The 16,940-nt window shown below is 54.1% G+C and overlaps 1 protein-coding gene across 1 annotated transcript in view; it reads left to right on the forward strand.

The window, feature by feature from the left end:
* The window catches only part of LOC128831835 (alpha-2-macroglobulin-like protein 1), a 35,743-nt gene extending 19,055 nt beyond the window's left edge, over positions 1-16,688 (forward strand). Inside the window, exons 17-36 of the mRNA XM_054018671.1 lie at positions 714-825; positions 2,430-2,511; positions 3,893-4,118; positions 4,250-4,376; positions 4,966-5,087; positions 5,641-5,695; positions 6,529-6,612; positions 8,174-8,350; positions 8,937-9,018; positions 9,825-9,981; positions 10,335-10,409; positions 11,007-11,169; positions 11,988-12,202; positions 12,664-12,879; positions 13,005-13,129; positions 13,650-13,740; positions 14,617-14,685; positions 15,045-15,147; positions 15,289-15,330; positions 16,412-16,688. Of these exons, the coding sequence (XP_053874646.1) occupies positions 714-825; positions 2,430-2,511; positions 3,893-4,118; positions 4,250-4,376; positions 4,966-5,087; positions 5,641-5,695; positions 6,529-6,612; positions 8,174-8,350; positions 8,937-9,018; positions 9,825-9,981; positions 10,335-10,409; positions 11,007-11,169; positions 11,988-12,202; positions 12,664-12,879; positions 13,005-13,129; positions 13,650-13,740; positions 14,617-14,685; positions 15,045-15,147; positions 15,289-15,329 (2,322 nt within the window). The 3' untranslated portion in view covers position 15,330; positions 16,412-16,688. The remainder of the gene's footprint in view (positions 1-713; positions 826-2,429; positions 2,512-3,892; positions 4,119-4,249; positions 4,377-4,965; positions 5,088-5,640; positions 5,696-6,528; positions 6,613-8,173; positions 8,351-8,936; positions 9,019-9,824; positions 9,982-10,334; positions 10,410-11,006; positions 11,170-11,987; positions 12,203-12,663; positions 12,880-13,004; positions 13,130-13,649; positions 13,741-14,616; positions 14,686-15,044; positions 15,148-15,288; positions 15,331-16,411) is intronic.
* Positions 16,689-16,940: the final 252 nt, after the last annotated feature.

The following is a 16,940-nucleotide window of genomic DNA, read 5'->3' on the forward strand; positions in this document are numbered from 1 at the left end:
GAGGCAGAGACACTCACTGGCTGGAGCAGGGCAGGCGAGGTGGGCACCTCAGATTGGTGGCAGTAGAACACAGCACTCCTTGGCGGTGCGACGACATTGGGCAGGTGACTGGAGTCACTGGACATTAAATGGCCAATCCAAGTCTCTGAGACTCCCCCTTCTGATGAGGAGAGAGGATTGGAGGCTTCAGTTAGTGCTTGGGGTTGAGAATCAAATGGGGCCTTTAGGAGGTTGTCTGGGTGACTCAGTAGTGGGCACTCTCCCACCGTGTGCAACGCAGCCCCAGGTGCCCATAGATTTGTCACAGTGGGCAAGGCTGTGCCATGATCCTACAAGGCCATGCAGGGGAATTACGGGCAATGAGGCTCAGACCTCTGAACAGCCACAAAGCACGGATGGGTTACTCCTTCCCAGTGTGCCGGGAGGGGGCAGGCAATGGCTCCGCCCCCATGTGCCTGCCACTGGAGCTGGCAGGCCCAAGCGGGGAAGTAAACTGCACCCCAGAAAGGGATGCAGCGATGTGCCACCCTCCCAGAGCAAGAGGGGAACAGGAGTCTGAGGCGCATCCCCTGCTGAGGCAGAGCAGCCCCACACCACCCCAGACGCAGGGCTGATCCCAGCAGCTCAGATTAGATCACGGTTATTAATGAATCTGACCTTGCCATATTGCAGCTGCTGCTGTCCCGCCCCATCACTCTTTTTCTTCGTAACAGAGCATAGGCCTGAAAATCTTTTCCAACCTCATGATAAAGAAGCCGACTCAGTGCTATTATCCTGTGGACAAGAGGCCGACAGCACCCCCACTAAGGCCCATCAGCATCCTGGGTAAGCTTTATTCACTCCCTCCCTCCAGCTGCTGGATGGGTATCCCTGCCTCTGCCTGGCCAATGGGTACTGAGAGAAAACCAGGGCTGAGGCCAAAACCCAGAAGGGGGAGTTGCCCAGTGCTTAGTCCTCAGCACAGGGAGTTCTGAGACCTGGGTTCTCTTCTCATCTGTGCCACTGGCCTGCTGTGTTGCCCTGAGCAAGTCACTCCCGCTGTGTGCCTCAGTTTCCCCATCTGTAAAAGGGGGATAATGATACTGCGCTGTCTCACAATGGGATTATAAAGCTTAAATCATTATTGTTTGCAAAGTGCTTTGAGCCCCTTTGTTGCTGAGCAATACAAAGTGTTATAATTTATAACTATAATTAACCTTACCTGATCTGCTCAGTTGCTATCGAATTATTCTCAAAACTCTGCCTCCGCTGGCCAAGGTAACAGTGATTTCCTTTGTAGCTATTCACTTTGCACTCTCTAAACCCTCTGGCTTCTTCAAACATTTCATGGTTGTCTGTCTCTGCTGTTTCTTTTCAGTACTTCCTTCCTCTTCCCCAAGCTGCTGAACAGATCCTCCACTTTCCCCTTTTCCTTTCTCCTTTGTTTGTCTTTCTTTCTGCTCCTTCAGAAGTCTGGGGGGGGGGGAGGGGGCAGCGGGACACCCCAGCAGTCAACTCCCAGCGAAAGAGCCATCCAAAACCAAGACAGAGTGAGCACAGATCCCATTGATCTGGGACAGACTTAAACCACAGATCCATTGTGGGGGCAGCACTCTGGAGAAGCGTGATGCCAAGAGGTGGAGATTAGGGTCGGGTGGAGTTGTCTCCATGTTCCCTCCCTAGTGCATCTGGAACACTGCGTTAAGGCCCTGGTGACACTTCAATGGCCTTTGGATCAGGCCCAGAATTCAAACACAGTAGGCTGCCAATGGCAGGAGAGCAGTGATGTGACTGGTCATGCACTGAGGCAGTAGGGCCCACCAGAGGATCACAGTGGCACTTGCAATTCTCCCAGCGTGAAGGGAGGAAAGCCGAGCCCCACCGGCAGTGCCCTGGTGCTGATGGGTAGGCACAGCATAAGCAACCTCCGCTAAGGTCACCCTATAGAGGCCTCCCCTTCTCTCTTTTCCCCAGGGCCCTAGCCTCCCTAGGACAATGCTGCTTTCCTTTCCCCATTTCCCCTCCTTTCCCATAGGAGCTCCCATCACCTCAGCCCAATCCCAAGTGCATCCCTCTGCCAGGCTCCTCTTTCCAGGTCCTTGGGACAGCCTAGCTGCCAGCCATCTCTCACCATGTGCCCCATGCTGGGAACACCCACTGCCCCTAATGGGTGCAACGCCCACTTGTCAGTGAGGGGCAGGGCTCCTTCTCAGCTTTGGCACTTTTGGGGGCATTGCATAGAGACCAATGGGGGGCCAGTCTCCAGAAGTAAGCATGGCTTTGTCCTTAATCTTCCATCTCCAGTGCTAGACTAACCCCTCACTCACAGACTATCAACCCTGGCACCCTCCCTCTGCCAGCTGAGCCTGCCGTCCCAGCGCTGGACAGTCTGGGACTGAGGGGGCTAAGCTGCCCAAATCCTGACGGGGAATCTGTATTCTTTGTTTCAGAGGCTCCTCCAGAATCCACTATCCCAGGGAGAGTTCGCCAGTATTTCCCTGAAACCTGGCTCTGGGATTTGATCTCTGTCGGGTAGGTACTGGCAGCTGGAGGAATGCCATGGGGGCTGAAAGGAAACTGTGCCCTTTCTTGTTAAGTCTGAGTGATTTCTCCCCAGCATTTGTATTAAAGGCCAGATGTAAGAATTCTTAAAATCCCAAATGGAAAAGATTTACCAGTCCCTCCACTGTCCCAGCCAGTACAGGTTTGTTCTCACAACACATTCTCCAGTGCTTTATCTAGTCCTGGTTGATGGTGATTCAAGCAATGGAGTTTCCATTGCTCCATTTGGGGAGGTTTTCTCCCACTCAGTAGATCCTAAGTGTTAGGGCATATTTCCTGATCTACATCCAGAATCTCTTACTTTGCTCAGTTTCTATCACATTTCCTCCTACATTATCTCTCTGTAGCCTCCTGAACCTACCTGGTCTTTACATACCTCCAGACAGTTATCACCCCTTTGTTGTCCTTAGTCAAGCAAGACACATTTAATTCATTTGTCTTTGATCATAAATATCATGGCAGGTCCCTTCTACCCACATACCAGATGTACCAATGGAGTCACTGTTGACTCTTGAGAGCAGATCAAATGTATTTATACTGACTCCAAACACCTATTTTTGTCCCAGAGCAAGGGATTGTCTCCTTTGGTCTTTCTCTTTGAAACAGAAGGGTTTTCTGAGCGTGGATCACATGATTAGACTCACTGCAGTGGAAGCAAAAGCCTGAATTCAAAGATCCCAAAGATCTTTGTGGAGAGGGCCTGAATTCCCCCAACTTGGGTCTGAATTTTTTAGCTGAACTCTATATTTGTAATGTGCCAAACCAAAACCCAGCTGGGAACCTGGGGAGCAAGGTTCAGCGCTCACCACACTTAACACAGAAAAACACTCCTTTTGGTTCAAGACCAAGCATCCCCACTCAGTGGGCATCCTCTACTTGGTTCAACACCAAGTTCTCAACTCGGTAGACACTCCCAGCTGAATGCAAAGTGTGGCTCCCACTCCCAGTATGTTTGGGTTGGAACCCACAAATCTGGAGTGTACCAGGAAACACCAACAATGAGGGTCTGCTGGACTATAGAAGAGTCTCCGCAAAGGAGGAGATGGAAGCTCCATCACTGAGGACATTTAAAATGAGCCCTGGACAAAGCCTAGGAGAACAGACTGTAGGGAGCCATCCTGGCCTGGGGGATGGACCAAATATGGCCCAGTACGAAGTCTCTTTCCATCTCTTTTTCATTCCTAAGGAGGGCTAATATCAATGGACTAGAGAGTTGTCCTGAGATTAGGGTTATTGGCTGCTCCATAATATCAGGATTGCGACTGCACACACTGAGCCTGGGACCCTGGCTTTGCTCCCTTTGTAAGGTGGTGGGTTAAATTGCTTTATGTGATGGCTCTCCCGCTCTCAGTCCCACTGGAAACAGGGATGTCCCAGTCACAGTGCCTGACACCATCACTGAGTGGAAAGCCGGGATGTTCTGCATGGCCAGGCTGGGCTTTGGACTTGCCCCAACCACGAGTCTTGTGACATTCCAGCCCTTCTTTGTGGATGTGACGCTGCCATACTCTGTGGTCCGGGGAGAGACCTTTACCCTAAAGGCCACCGTCTTCAACTACCTACGGCAGTGCATCCAGGTGAGTGCCCTGCCACTCAACGTGGCAGCACGCCCAATGGAGCAGTCCCTGCCATGCCCAAGAGCTCTGCATCCAGCAGCTGGGCTTTCCAGGCTGTGCTAATCTCTTGCCTACCTCTATCGCTCGCTCAGATCCAAGTGTCCCTGGCTAAATCCCCAGACTTCCGGGTGGAGCTGTGCAGGAGCTGCAGGTACATCCACTGCCTGTGTGCAGAAGAATCCAGAACCTTCTCATGGAGTGTGACAGCCACAACATTGGGTAAGGCAGGGACAGTGGCGGAGGGACGAGTAAGTCCATCACCACTGGACTGTGACGCAGAGGGGCTGGGTGGCACAGAGAGACTGGGGAGTGTAAAATGGAGACTTTCACCTCTGGGTCTCCACTTGGCTCTCAGTCCAGTTCCTAGTAGGACAAGTCACAAAACCACCTTGGCACTAATTGCCTCCCCCATCTGTTGACAGGATGGATGGGGTTTGGAGTCCCTCTCTCATGTCCCTTGAAGGTGGGGCAGACTCTTATTGACCTGGGGCAGGGAGAGGCACACAGGTACATGCAGGGCAAGCTTGCATTGTTGCTGCCATACTGGACCCAGCCTGTCAATAAAGAGGGACTCCAGTTTCCAAGGAGCTGCTGAGTCTTCCCTCTCCACCTGCGTTGAAGGCACTTGCCATTGACAGTGATCTTCTTAATGGGCCAAAATCACCAGGGGTCAGCAATCCTGACTAGTCAACTAGATTAAGACCTTCCGCCCTCCGCCTGATCAGTGTCAGCAAAATGTCAGCTGGGGCACATGGCCTCAGCCTGGCACTAGTTGTGAGAAACAGACACTGTTCAATTTGATTGACAGGGGCGGTAAATATAACGGTCAGCACAGTGGTGATGGACAACACGCCACAGTGTGGAGGCAGGAGGACCTTCCCTCCAGCAATGCCACGGAAGGATACACTGATCAAACCCCTGATAGTCCGGGTCAGTATGAGGCCAGGCTTCCCTCTGTCCCCATCTCCCTAGTTGAAGGGGGGAGGAGAGTTTGGGGAACAAACTTCTCATTCTGTGCCATTGGCTGGAGCCAGCATCCCAAAGCCTTTGCACCAGTCACTGCTGTCCCCAGCGCTCCTCTAACTCTCCTGCTTATACCCTCCCTGCGGCACCATTTCCCATGCCACCCTGCACGCCATACCCACGCTCCCATCTGTGCTCTTCTCACCTCCATTCTCCATCAGACATCAGCTCCGGCATGTGATAACAGACCAGGGTGCTGCCTCCCTCTAGGTTTGTTCTTCCTGTTCCCTTGACCTGACTGTGACTGGAACACTGGGGTCCTTGTGGTGGGCAGCTCCAGCCCAGCCCTCTGGGTTTAAAAGGAGAGAGACGCCAGCCCGAGGCTAATGGGGGTAAAGCTCCTGACAGCTCGGGCACAACCCCTTGAGACCCGAAATCACACATGGATTTTGCGGCTGTTTGGAAATCTTGTTTGTAACCCTGTTTGTCCCCTCCAATGCCCCTGTCTCTGCTCCAACAGCCGGAGGGAGTGCTCGTGGAGAAGGCTCACAGCTGCCTGCTGTGCCCTAGAGGAGGTAGGAGGGCTGCACCGGAGGGGTCTCAGGAGCCTTGTCCCTGAACTCATTGGGGGCAGGGAATGGGACTGGTGTGCAGGGGTGGCAGATAAAGGAATATGTAAAACTGTATTTCTCATTCGGCGTGACAGGAAAAGACAAAAAATAATCCCTCCCATTGGCATTCCACTGCGTCTACCACACAACCTGGGGAGAGAGCGCCCTCTGCTGAGCCACCCATCCAGTTACCTCTAGCACAGCACCCCCTAGCACCACACTGGGGCACTGAGGCCAGTGATAACTCAGAGGGAAGAACCCCTCTCCCATTGAGTCCCCCATGCCCCTCCCTGCAGCAGTCTAGGTTTTTCCCAGGAAGATGCCCAGCCAAGTGGTGACCAAACTTGAATCTATATGCTTGGAGTTTGGGGTAATGGCTTTCATATTCTGATGCCATTTTATCTCCATAGTCACTCTGCCAGTGCCTTGTAAAGAGTTAGTGCAGGATCTACAACTACTGCTCTAACTGGGATCACAACAAGTAACTAAGGGCTGTTGGTGAGGGATGTGATGGAATAAATGGGGCTAGCCAGGTGAAAATGAGCAAAGGGAGGTACGTTAGACAGGATGATAACAAAGCTGGAAGAGTCTCCCTCAGAGGAGTGTTGGGAGCTTCATCACTGGGGAATTTTTAAAACTGGGACTAGCCAGAGCCCTGGAGAGTGGACTGCACTGGCCGGGATGATGGAGGCGATCAAGATGTGAACACCTCTGATTTATTGCTTACCACCTCATCTCCTTGGGTGGATTCCTACAGCTTGATTTCTAATGCCGTTTCTTTAACGTGTGATCATCAGGAAATACAGTCAAAGACCCTGTGTCCCTCACCCTCCCTGCTAATGCAGTGAAAGGATCAGCCAGAGCTACCATCTCTGTCTTGGGTAAGTTGCCCCAGTGTGTGAGCTCACTGACTCCTGTTACAGACAAACAGGTGCTGATCTGGGCAGCCATGTCCCATTAGTGACAGGGGAAGCCTCAAAAGATTTGATGCTTGTTTATTAGTGAATCTCTGCAAGATTTTCCAACCACCTTGTTTCAGAAGTTCTAGATTGGCACCCCAACTTTAAAGGGGAAGGGAGTGTCCTGGGGGGAGATCCCCTGCACCTTCCTGAGCAGGACTTTGGACCAAAGAGGCTGCCCCCAGAGAATGCAGGCCAAGGCCTACAATGAGCCCAGTGCCGACTGGGACAGGACTTTGGGAGCCTGGCTGGGATATACTCACTAATGCTCACAGCCGTGTTGAGTTTCACAGCTATAGTGCAGCCTTGCAGTGGAGAACAGACTGGCCTCGGCTGTACTGAAGACAAAGGGGATTCTTTACTGAGGCTGCTGGACACAGCCAGACCCTGAGGTTCTCTCTGGCTCTGACTTGTGGATTCATTCATAGACTGTGCTGCCTAGTGTCCCAATACAGGACTGCTACAGGACGAGGCAGTCATGGTCGGGGCTCCTGTCTGCACTATAAGAGACTTAATTTAAGAAAGCCCCTGGGATATAACAGAGCATAAGGCTTTCCCTCCCTCAGATTTACAGCATTTTCCACTTCCAGTCAGGTGAGAACAGCTACTGTCCTGTTTGGATTTCAGTGCTTCTGATACCTTAGAGACTAACAAATTTATTAGAGCATAAGCTTTCGTGGACTACAGCCCACTTCTTCGGATGCATCCGAAGAAGTGGGCTGTAGTCCACGAAAGCTTATGCTCTAATAAATTTGTTAGTCTCTAAGGTGCCACAAGTACTCCTGTTCTTCTTTTTGCGGATACAGACTAACACGGCTGTTACTCTGAAACCAGTGCTTCTGATCTGGCCTGATAAAAGATTGAGGCAACTGCAGTGATGAAACAGAATGACACCCGAGCTGCCACTTACCTACTAACACTATCTGCTTGCCTTAAAGGCCAGTAAAATCTCAGGCCCTGCAAAAGTGCCTCTGTGTTACTCTCCCTGTGTAACCTTGTCACCTGTCAGCACAGCCTAGGGTGACCAGACAGCAAATGTGAAAAATCGGGACAGAGGGTGGGGGTAATAGGAGCCTATATAAGAAAAAGACCTAAAAATTGGGACTGTCCCTATAAAATCAGGACATCTGGTCACCCTAGCACAGCCAGAGAAACAGCCCCATTGGTGTCCTTTTACAAGCAGGGCTCATTGTAATTAGAGTTCAGTGCAGCTTTTTTAACTGGAGGATTGTGGCAAAGGTTTCCAGTCAGTTCACATTGTATCCAACCTGTGTTGTTTTCCCCAGGTTAGACATTTGCCAAACACCCATAACTTCCCATGAGCCCCCTTCTGCATCCCCACCAGCCAGAGCTCTCATCCTGGTAATTAAAGATTGAGTTGTCAGAACCGGACTGGGCAGGGCACCCCAGGTGGTTTTGAATGATCAGCCACAAGAAAGCATTTAAGATTGCACTGAAGGTTTTTTCCCCTCCGCCCTGGCAGGTGACATCATGGGGACGGCGCTGCAGAACCTGGACCGGCTGGTGCAGATGCCCAGTGGCTGTGGGGAGCAGAACATGGTGCTGTTCGCCCCCATCATCTACGTGCTGCAGTATCTGGAGAAGACGGGGCAGCTGACCCCAGAGATCAGGGAGAGGGCAACGGGATTCCTGCGCAGTGGCAAGTACCCTGAGCCCAGCTCCACTAGCATCCAACCTGACACCTGCTGTGCCAATAGCCTCCTGCCCCTCTCCTGCACCCCCTGTCACTACTGGCCTTCTCCCTGGCACTGCTGTGCAGTATATGAGTTCATGGGCGCTGACTTCTGCTCCCGCCGGTGGATGCTTGACCCCACTCTGCCCCCAGCTCCGTCCTGACTGCACCCCTTCCATGAGGCCCCGCCCCCATTCCAACCCCTTCCTCAAAGTCTCCACCCCAACTCCACCCCCTCCCTGCCCCTATTCCAACTCCTTCCCCAAACTCCCACCCCAGCCCCGCCTCTTCCCCGCCTCCTCCCCTGAGCGCGCCACGTTCCCGCTCCTCACGCTCCCTCCCGGAGCAGCCAAACAGCTGTTTGGTGGTAGTCAGGCAGGAAGCGCTGGGAGGTAGGCAGAGGAGTGGGGACGCGGCACGCTCAGAGAAGGAGGGGGAAGCTTGGCTGCTGGTGGGTGCAGAGCACCCACTAATTTTTCCCCGTGGGTGCTCTAGCCCCGGAGCACCCACGGAGTCGGCGCCTATGTATGAGTTTTCTTTCCTCCCTCCCCAGGGTACCAGAGGCAACTCCTGTATAAGCACAGACATGGTGCTTACAGCGCCTTTGGGGAGCGCGATGGAGAGGGGAACACGTGGTAAGAGCTGGTGCCTTCCCTTGTTCTGATGCTCAGCCTGAACAGATGCCTGCTACCACAGCTGGGGAAAGATCATCTGATACACGCATGCCTTCACTGGGAGCAGTGACGCTGAGAAAGACCTAATGAGAGCAGATTAGATTGGAGTTGCCAACGTGATAAGGCTGCTAGATGGCCAGTGTGGTTTTGGGTGGCACATACAGAAGCATCGCCCCACAGAGAGGGCAGGGGTGGGGAAAGCTAGTGCCCCGCTCTATGGCTGTGGGCATCCTAGGGGCAGGAAGCCATTGACGGACTGGAGAGAGCTCAGAGAAGAGAAACCAAAATGATCCAGTGGGTGGAGGAGAAATGGAAATTGCTGAATCTGCTTGGCGTGGCTCTGTGATGCCATAATCACCCCCCCCCCCAGTCCCTTTAGACAACTGCCCACAGGTATTTGCAAGACATACACAAGAAGGAGGGAGAGGAATTAGTGATTGCGGCATGATGGGCTACCTGGGGATCATGGGATGGAATTAAGAAAGGGGGAATATAGATTGAAGATTAGGAACTCTTCCTGGTAGTAAGAGGTGGGGACTGATTCTCAGGAGAAGAAAGCAAGGGCCCGCACATCGCAAACTAGACTGGACAAAGCACTAGACATGTGCTGTAGGGAGGCCATGCTGAGTTGGTCCAACAGAGAAGGGCTGGATGGGCCAAAATGGGGAACTTCTACCTCTCACTTTCAATGGGCTTCTGCTGGGGAGGAATTTAAGCTTTTGGGTCTATCTGTCTCACCCCATGCCTCCCCACCCCAACCTTCCTAGGCTGACAGCATTTGTGGTTAAGAGTTTTGGACAAGCCAAAAAATCCATCTTCATAGATGATAAGAACATTCAAGATGCCCTGAAATGGCTGGAGCTTCACCAGCTCCCCGGCGGCTGCTTTACCAACAAAGGGAGGCTCTTCCACTCTTCCATGAAGGTAAATAGCAGGCAAGCCAGACAGGAGAGCTAGGGGACTGAGCACACATGGGCAGACGCTCTGACTGCAAAGGATTGTGGGGGTCAAGGAGAATCCTGGGAGATCAGCCCTGGGATTCCTCTCACCAGCCCTATAGGGAACAGAGTCTGGGGTAGATCCCTTAGGATTCTCACAGGGGACACACCCCAAGGAGACACCTCCCCAACGCTAGAAACCCCTTTAAATGGGAAAATGGGTCTTGACTAGGCCCCAGGGCTCTCCATAGGGGACACGCCCATTAGAATGACATTTGATTGCTAACTTGTGCTGTGTCTCCACTCTCCCATCTCTCTGTGTGATGGTACTTCCCACAGGGCGGTGTGAATGATGAGATCTCCCTGGGGGCCTACATCACCGCGGCACTGCTGGAGCTGGGGCAGCCACTGAAGGTGAGCCCGCCCACCTCATCCTCCATCTCTCACTTTTCTCCTCTAGGGCCCCAGCTGGGCGCTGCTGTGAGGAAGCCGAGTGGGCTGGAATCCCTCTGGGCAGGCACTGATGGGCACTGCTTTAGAGAAGCTCACACTGCTGCTGCAACCGTTTCCATGGCTGGGCACCACGCGGGCAGGGCTCTGAGGGCACCTGCCAGGCCAGGTGTTGATAAGGCACTGCCTGGAGGAAGCTCACACTCAGCATAATTGGTCTGGTGTGACAGAGCAGTGGGGGTTAGTAACGCAGGAGTCCTGGTGCAGCTTCAGGGCAGGCACATTGTAGAGCTGTTGCGGTGTAGAGTTAAAGTCCACTCAGTGGGGCAGATTCTGCTCTGTTGCACAAGTGTAGCATTCGTGGAGTTACATCCGTTTCACAGAGATCAGAGTCTGGCCCATAGTGTTGCTGTGTCAGTGCAGTCTCAAGGGGTCTCATTCATCCCTGGTGTAAGCCCATTGAAGTGAGTGCAATTGTCCCCAGGTTTGTAAGTGCCGGCAGATAAAGAAATACCAGTTGTCTGAGATGTGACCTCTGTGTGGTCATCTTCTCCTGCACAGGGCAGCATGGTGCAGGCCGCCTTACGTTGCCTCATTCACGCCGTTCACAATGTCACCAACATTTACACGGAAGCCGTGTTGGCCTACGCCTTCGCCCTGGCTGGGGACTATGAGGTGACCCAGGAGCTGCTGTACAAGCTGGATGAACAGGCCATCAAATCAGGTACTGGGTTAGACTGGCAGCTCTTCAGGGCAGAGACTGTCGTCTGATTTGCTGGGAGCCAAAGCAGCATACACCTGCCCAGGGCGGTGTGAATGGTCAGTCGGCAGCAGCAGCGCTGGTCAAGCCCTGTGGGGTTTGAAGTCTGTAAAGCCAGGCAGGCTGCTTTGTGAGGGACTGAACAGGGGCTCAGGGGGCTGCTTTCGTGGCCTTTAACTGCACTGCAGGATCCAGGAGTTAGACCTGCTCAGACATACTCAGCACTAAAACCTAACACGCAAGTGCAAATGGCAAAACTCTCACCGACTTCCATGGGAGCAGAGGTAGGCCAGGGCTGAGTGCTTTTGAACCCCCCCCTCTGATTACAAACACTCTGATTTTGTAGGATATTTAGGGCTGTTGGAGCACTTCCAGGAGCAGGTCTCCTGCTGGCTGGCTGTACAGTCACAGTGAACATGGTAACAGGCTACAGTATGTGAAGGGTGTGATCACCAAGAAGGAAGAGGAAGTGGATTGTGGGGGTGGATTTCACGGGCTGCAGTAGAGCAAAGGGCGGCATTTCAGGTTGGATAATGAGGAAACACTTCCTAACACAGAGGAGTCTGTGAGAATGAGTAACTTTCCTCAAGGGAAGGGGTGGAAGGCCCATCATTCAGAACACTGAGATCTAGGACTGGACAAATCCCCAGAGCACAGACTGTAGGGAGCAATCCTGGGTTGGGCCCCTGGGGATGACTGGGATGATTGCTCTAGGGCTTTCCCCATCTCTGGAGACGTGTTTTCCCTCAGGTAACTTGTGTGTTATTTTTTTCCTTCCCTAGGAGGCCAAATCCACTGGAGCCCCAAGCCCAGCTCCCCAGCTGCCACAGATTTCTGGCCTAGGACTCAGTCAATGGATGTTGAGCTGACAGCCTATGTGCTCCTGGCTTACCTCTCCAAACCACGCATAAACGCAGAGGACATGGCCACTGCTGCCGGCATCGTGGCCTGGCTGGCTCGGCAGCAGAACGCCCGTGGAGGGTTTGCTTCCACGCAGGTGATGAGCAGCTCCCACCAGAGACAGAGCCCCCCTCCCTCTAGGGCCTCAGGCAGAGGAATAGGTTGGGAGGTGAATCTCCACACAGGGCGGCTTTTTTGAACCTTGTGGCCCTGGGAGAGCAAACACCAGCACTGCTTTGCCTGGGGGGAGTTATCCCACTGCCTGGGAGGGTGAACCCAGGTGCTAGTGCCTTGGGGGGTGGTTGTTCTTGGGAGCTGGTGCCATGTACCCAGTGCTAATGTTGTGGGCTGTGACCCCTGCTGCACTCAGGAACAGAGAATGTGAATGCTGGGGCTAATTCCTTTGGGGAGTGCCCCTGTACTCAGGCAGAGGGAGGAGAAGCCTAGCGCTCGTTCCCAGGGGTGCAGATCCCGCTGCGCTTGGGGAATGGAGGGGGGTATCCCCCAGGTGCACAGGGTTTGACACAAACAGTGAGGTAGCTGTCTCTCCCTCGCCAGGACACGGTGGTCGCACTGCAGGCCCTGGCTAAGTACGCAGCCCGGACGTTCAGCACATTGGCACAGGTGACAGTGACGGTGAAGTCTCAGGGGAGCTTTGAGAGGAAGTTCCAGGTCACCCACAAGAACCGGCTACTGCTGCAGCAAGCGGTGCTAACGGAAATCCCCGGGGAGTTCTCAGTGCAGGCCCAGGGCAGCGGCTGCGTCTACGCCCAGGTGAGTCACTGGGGAGTGTGTCTGAGACAAGGGGAAGTGCTGCTGGTTGGGGGGTGGGAATTCTGCCCCTTCCCTCTGCACGGCATTTCCGATCTGTCACTTCCCCTCCTCTCGTTCCTCTGCAGACAGTGCTGAGATACAATGAGCCCCCTCCACGGGTCTCCGTGACCTTCTCTCTGCGCGTCACCACACAGCTGATCGACTGCGCCAAGGGCAATGCGCGCTTCCTCACTGTCCGCATCCACGTCAGGTGACCCTGCCATTTCCCCCCATGTATACACCACTCGCCTGGGACGCAGCCCCTGCTTGGAGCAGAGCAGGGAGTGTCAGAGATGGGCAGGGGATCAGGCCACCTGGCTGGGGGATGCAGAGAGCTTTGGCAGCTGGGAACAAGGCAAGCCAAAGGGCTGGGGTGCTTATCCGTGTGGGGAAAGGAGAGCAGGGAGGGATGGGGAGGAAGGTCAGGACCAGGTGCCTGTCAAGGGGGTGGGACAGTGGGAGGGTCCTGCAGCTTTAACCAGCTGGGGGAGGAGTCTGATAAATACAGAGAAGGGAATCACTGAGGGATACCCAAGTGGGTGGGACAGCTCAGAGCAGGGTGATCCCATTAGCCCCCAGATCTTTGAATGCCAAGGCCTCATCTCCCTGCCAGGACGCTAAGCACCAGTCCCTGTGCATAGGAGGGATAGTGCTGGTGAGGACTGATGGGGAGGAAATGTTACAGCCTCATTTAGCCCTTGCTCACAGTCTGACCATCTCCCCACTTCCAGCTACATCGGGAGCAGAGTCACTTCTAACATGGTGATTGTGGAGGTCTCCCTGCTGTCTGGATTCAGTCTGTCTTCGGGCTCCCGCACATCGGTAAGGAACCTTGGCATCAGAATGGGGGCCATGGCGAAGGGTGAGGTGGTGAATCACTGGTGGGATCTGTCCTTACTGAGAGGGGAGGGGGCTTCCACAGACAGAGGCTCTTAGACAGCTGTGGGGACCCCTCTGTTCACTCGCTGCTCAGCCCTCACTCAGCTGCTCCTTCAACCCTCCATAACACTTGGAGCCTTCGTACCACCTTGGGCCACCGCTGATCTCTCTCTACACACTACTCCCAGGCTGCCTAGCTTCTGGGAATCTGGAGCCTCCCCTCCCCTGTGTCTGGAGCAGTACTAGCATTCATGAGCTGGGCGAGGAGTCAGACCAAACAGCAGCTGGCCTGATTGTGAATCAGAGCTTATGTCCAGCAGGCAGACCCAGAACTGCTCCAGCTGCTGCAAAGAGGATGTACAGGCTGTAGCCAGGTATACCATATCCATGCCCCTCGCTCCTGGGAGGGGGAGACTGTCCCAGCTCATTTGGAGAGCATCCGGGCAGGACCCTGCTCTTCCCTGGGCCTGCAAGAATTATCACGAGTAAAGCACACATTTTTAACAGTGACAGTAATGAACCACTGGAACATGTTACCAGTGGTCATGGTGGGTTCTCCATCATTGACAATGTTTAAACCAACTCTAGGAATTATTTTGGGGGTGTTCTATGGTCTGTGTTGAGGTCACAGTGGTACCTTCCGGACTCAGAATCTATGAATAAACTCTCCATGAGGGGATGCCTGAGGAAATGAAACCTGACATAAGGGCAGGGGTGGGGCACTTCTCACACCATCCCTCCGAACCTATAGACCCTCTCACACTCCCTTCCCTGGGGGGAGGAGGAGGAGCTCAGAAATTCTCTTATCTCCTATCTCAGCTGCAGCAGAGACCCCTCATTAGGAAAACAGAAGTGAAAATTGATGCAATCTTCATTTATCTGGAGAAGGTAAATTTGAGCAATAACTTTTGGTCTGGACAAGAAGTGGGGGTGGCTGGGCTACAGGGCAGGACTGAGGGGCATTGGAAGAGTTGTGTGGGGAGCCCAGCACTGGAATAGCAGGGGGCTGCAGGGCAGGACTGAGGGGCATGGGCAGAGCTGTGCAGTGGGGAAGCTTGTATAGCCCTGTTCCTCTGTCTGGTGTTTGCTAATCCTAATAGTTGCTCCTTTTCTAAAGTCCTGACCCTCTAACAGCCTGGAGAGCTTTAAGTGGAGAAAGTCACATCAAGCCCTGACCAAGGCAGGTGTGTAACTTCTTTCTCTCTATCCCTCCCTTTCCCTGCTGGTCTCCCTCCTACCCCCACAAGCTGAGCGATGAGTCACAGACTTTCATCCTGCAACTGGAACAAGAGATCGAGGTGAAGGGCCTGAAACCAGCCAACATCAAAGTCTATGACTACTACCAGCCAGGTGGGTTGTGGTGGCTGCTGTGTATACAGGCAGGGAGCTGAGGCTCTTCCTGGCCTCCAAGCTGTGGCTGAAGGGAGCTGGTGTCAGACTCTGCACACTCTCCCCCAGGTGTAATTCTGGCTTTCTTGTTTCCCATTGCAGAGGAGCGAGCCCTGGCTGACTATAATGCTGTCTGCAGCTGAGGTAGGTGTGAGCTCTGGCCCACAGTGAGGCTAACCAGTGGCTCGGGAGCTGACAGCTGGGGGCGGGGTGGGTGAGAGTGGATGTCTGGGGTGGGGTATGATGGGAATCCAGAGGGCAGGAGGTGACCCAGGAGAGAGTGGGGTGGCTGCTAGGTCGTGGGGAGCACTTGTCAGGACACAGTGAGGAAGCCACTGCAGGGGACTGGAGAAGAGGGGCTGAGTGAGGGTTCTCCTGTGTGGGTGGAAGGACCGCTCTGTTGTGCTGGGTGCTGAAACCCTTGTGGTGGGAGGGAAGAGTTGTGGGGAGGCAGGAGCCCTGCTTGTTATGGGGTAAATAGGGAGCAGCAGCTGGGGTGGTGCCACCTTGTCTAGGGGGAGGAGGAGGGATCTGGCCTTTGGAGTGGGGCTGAGCTATTTGTCCCTGCCACCTGGTGGTTCTTGCAACCACTGTGCACACCAGGCACCTGTAGCTGGCTCTGTGCAAGCTGCCTCTGAAGGGATAAAATGGAGCCGCACTCCAGGCAGGGGCAGCTCTAGCTTTTTTGCTGTCCCAAGCACGGCAGTCAGGCGGCTTTCCGCAGCATGCCTGCGGGAGGTTCCCGGTCCCGCGGATTCGGCGGCATGCCTGCAGGAGGTCTACCAGTCCCACGGCTTCGGTGTACCCACCGCCAAATTGCCACCGAATCCGCGGGACCGGCGGACCTCCCACAGGCATGCCGCCAAAGGCTGGGGGACCAGCAAGGCGCCCCCCACGGCTTGCCGCCCCAGGCACACGCTTGGAGCGCTGGTACCTGGAGCCGCCGCTGACTCCAGGAAGCACTTCACTGGGGCTGGATCTAAAACAGAACTCTGACCAAGGAGCTCAGGAGCCCACCCACTGCTGGCCAAGGCAGGGCCTGCGCCAAAGTCCACTGAGGCCAAGGGGAGTGGTTGGGCTGGATCACACCCATCCTGCCTGCCTTCTCTAACACAGCAGCTGAGCTGCTTTCCCAGATGATACCAAAGGGGACAGAATCTCCCAAGTGTTTGGGGTGAGCTGCTGCCCCCTGTCTGCTGGGTAATGGCTCTGCCCTGTCTTTCAGCGCAGGGGGAGGAGGCTGGATGGAAGCGAGGAATCCAGCAGTGACTCCCACCACAGCTCGATAACATTCCTGCAGCCTTCGGAAAGCAATGGCTGTGCTGCATTGTGGGGAACCTGTGCGGGATTCATGGAGGAGCTTCTGGCTGGGGAGCTTGGATTATGGCTTCCTGCCCTGCTCACAGTTCCTGTCTGACTTTTCTTTCCAGGGGGAGGGTGTCTTTGGCTTCAAGTCAATTTAAGCTGGGGAATTGCCCAAGGAAAAGAATTAAAACAATTGCATGCAAGGTTGGTTTGATGGTCACTGCAGAATGATGGGATCCCGCAGGGATGATGTTGGTGCATGACCAGCAGATGCGAGTTTCCTGGTTCTGGCAACTGCTTAGGCCCGTCACCCATAATCTCTCACTATGGTATCTGACATCAGTGGGACATGACTGACAAAGGACTGTTGGAAAGCTGTCAGCAGCTGACTGTCCCAATCCTGTGAAGAGAAAAACAAAGGATTTACAAAGTGTCCCTGACTGAGATGG

Source organism: Malaclemys terrapin, chromosome 1, assembly GCF_027887155.1.
Source record: "Malaclemys terrapin pileata isolate rMalTer1 chromosome 1, rMalTer1.hap1, whole genome shotgun sequence".
Taxonomy (NCBI): Eukaryota; Metazoa; Chordata; order Testudines; family Emydidae; genus Malaclemys; species Malaclemys terrapin.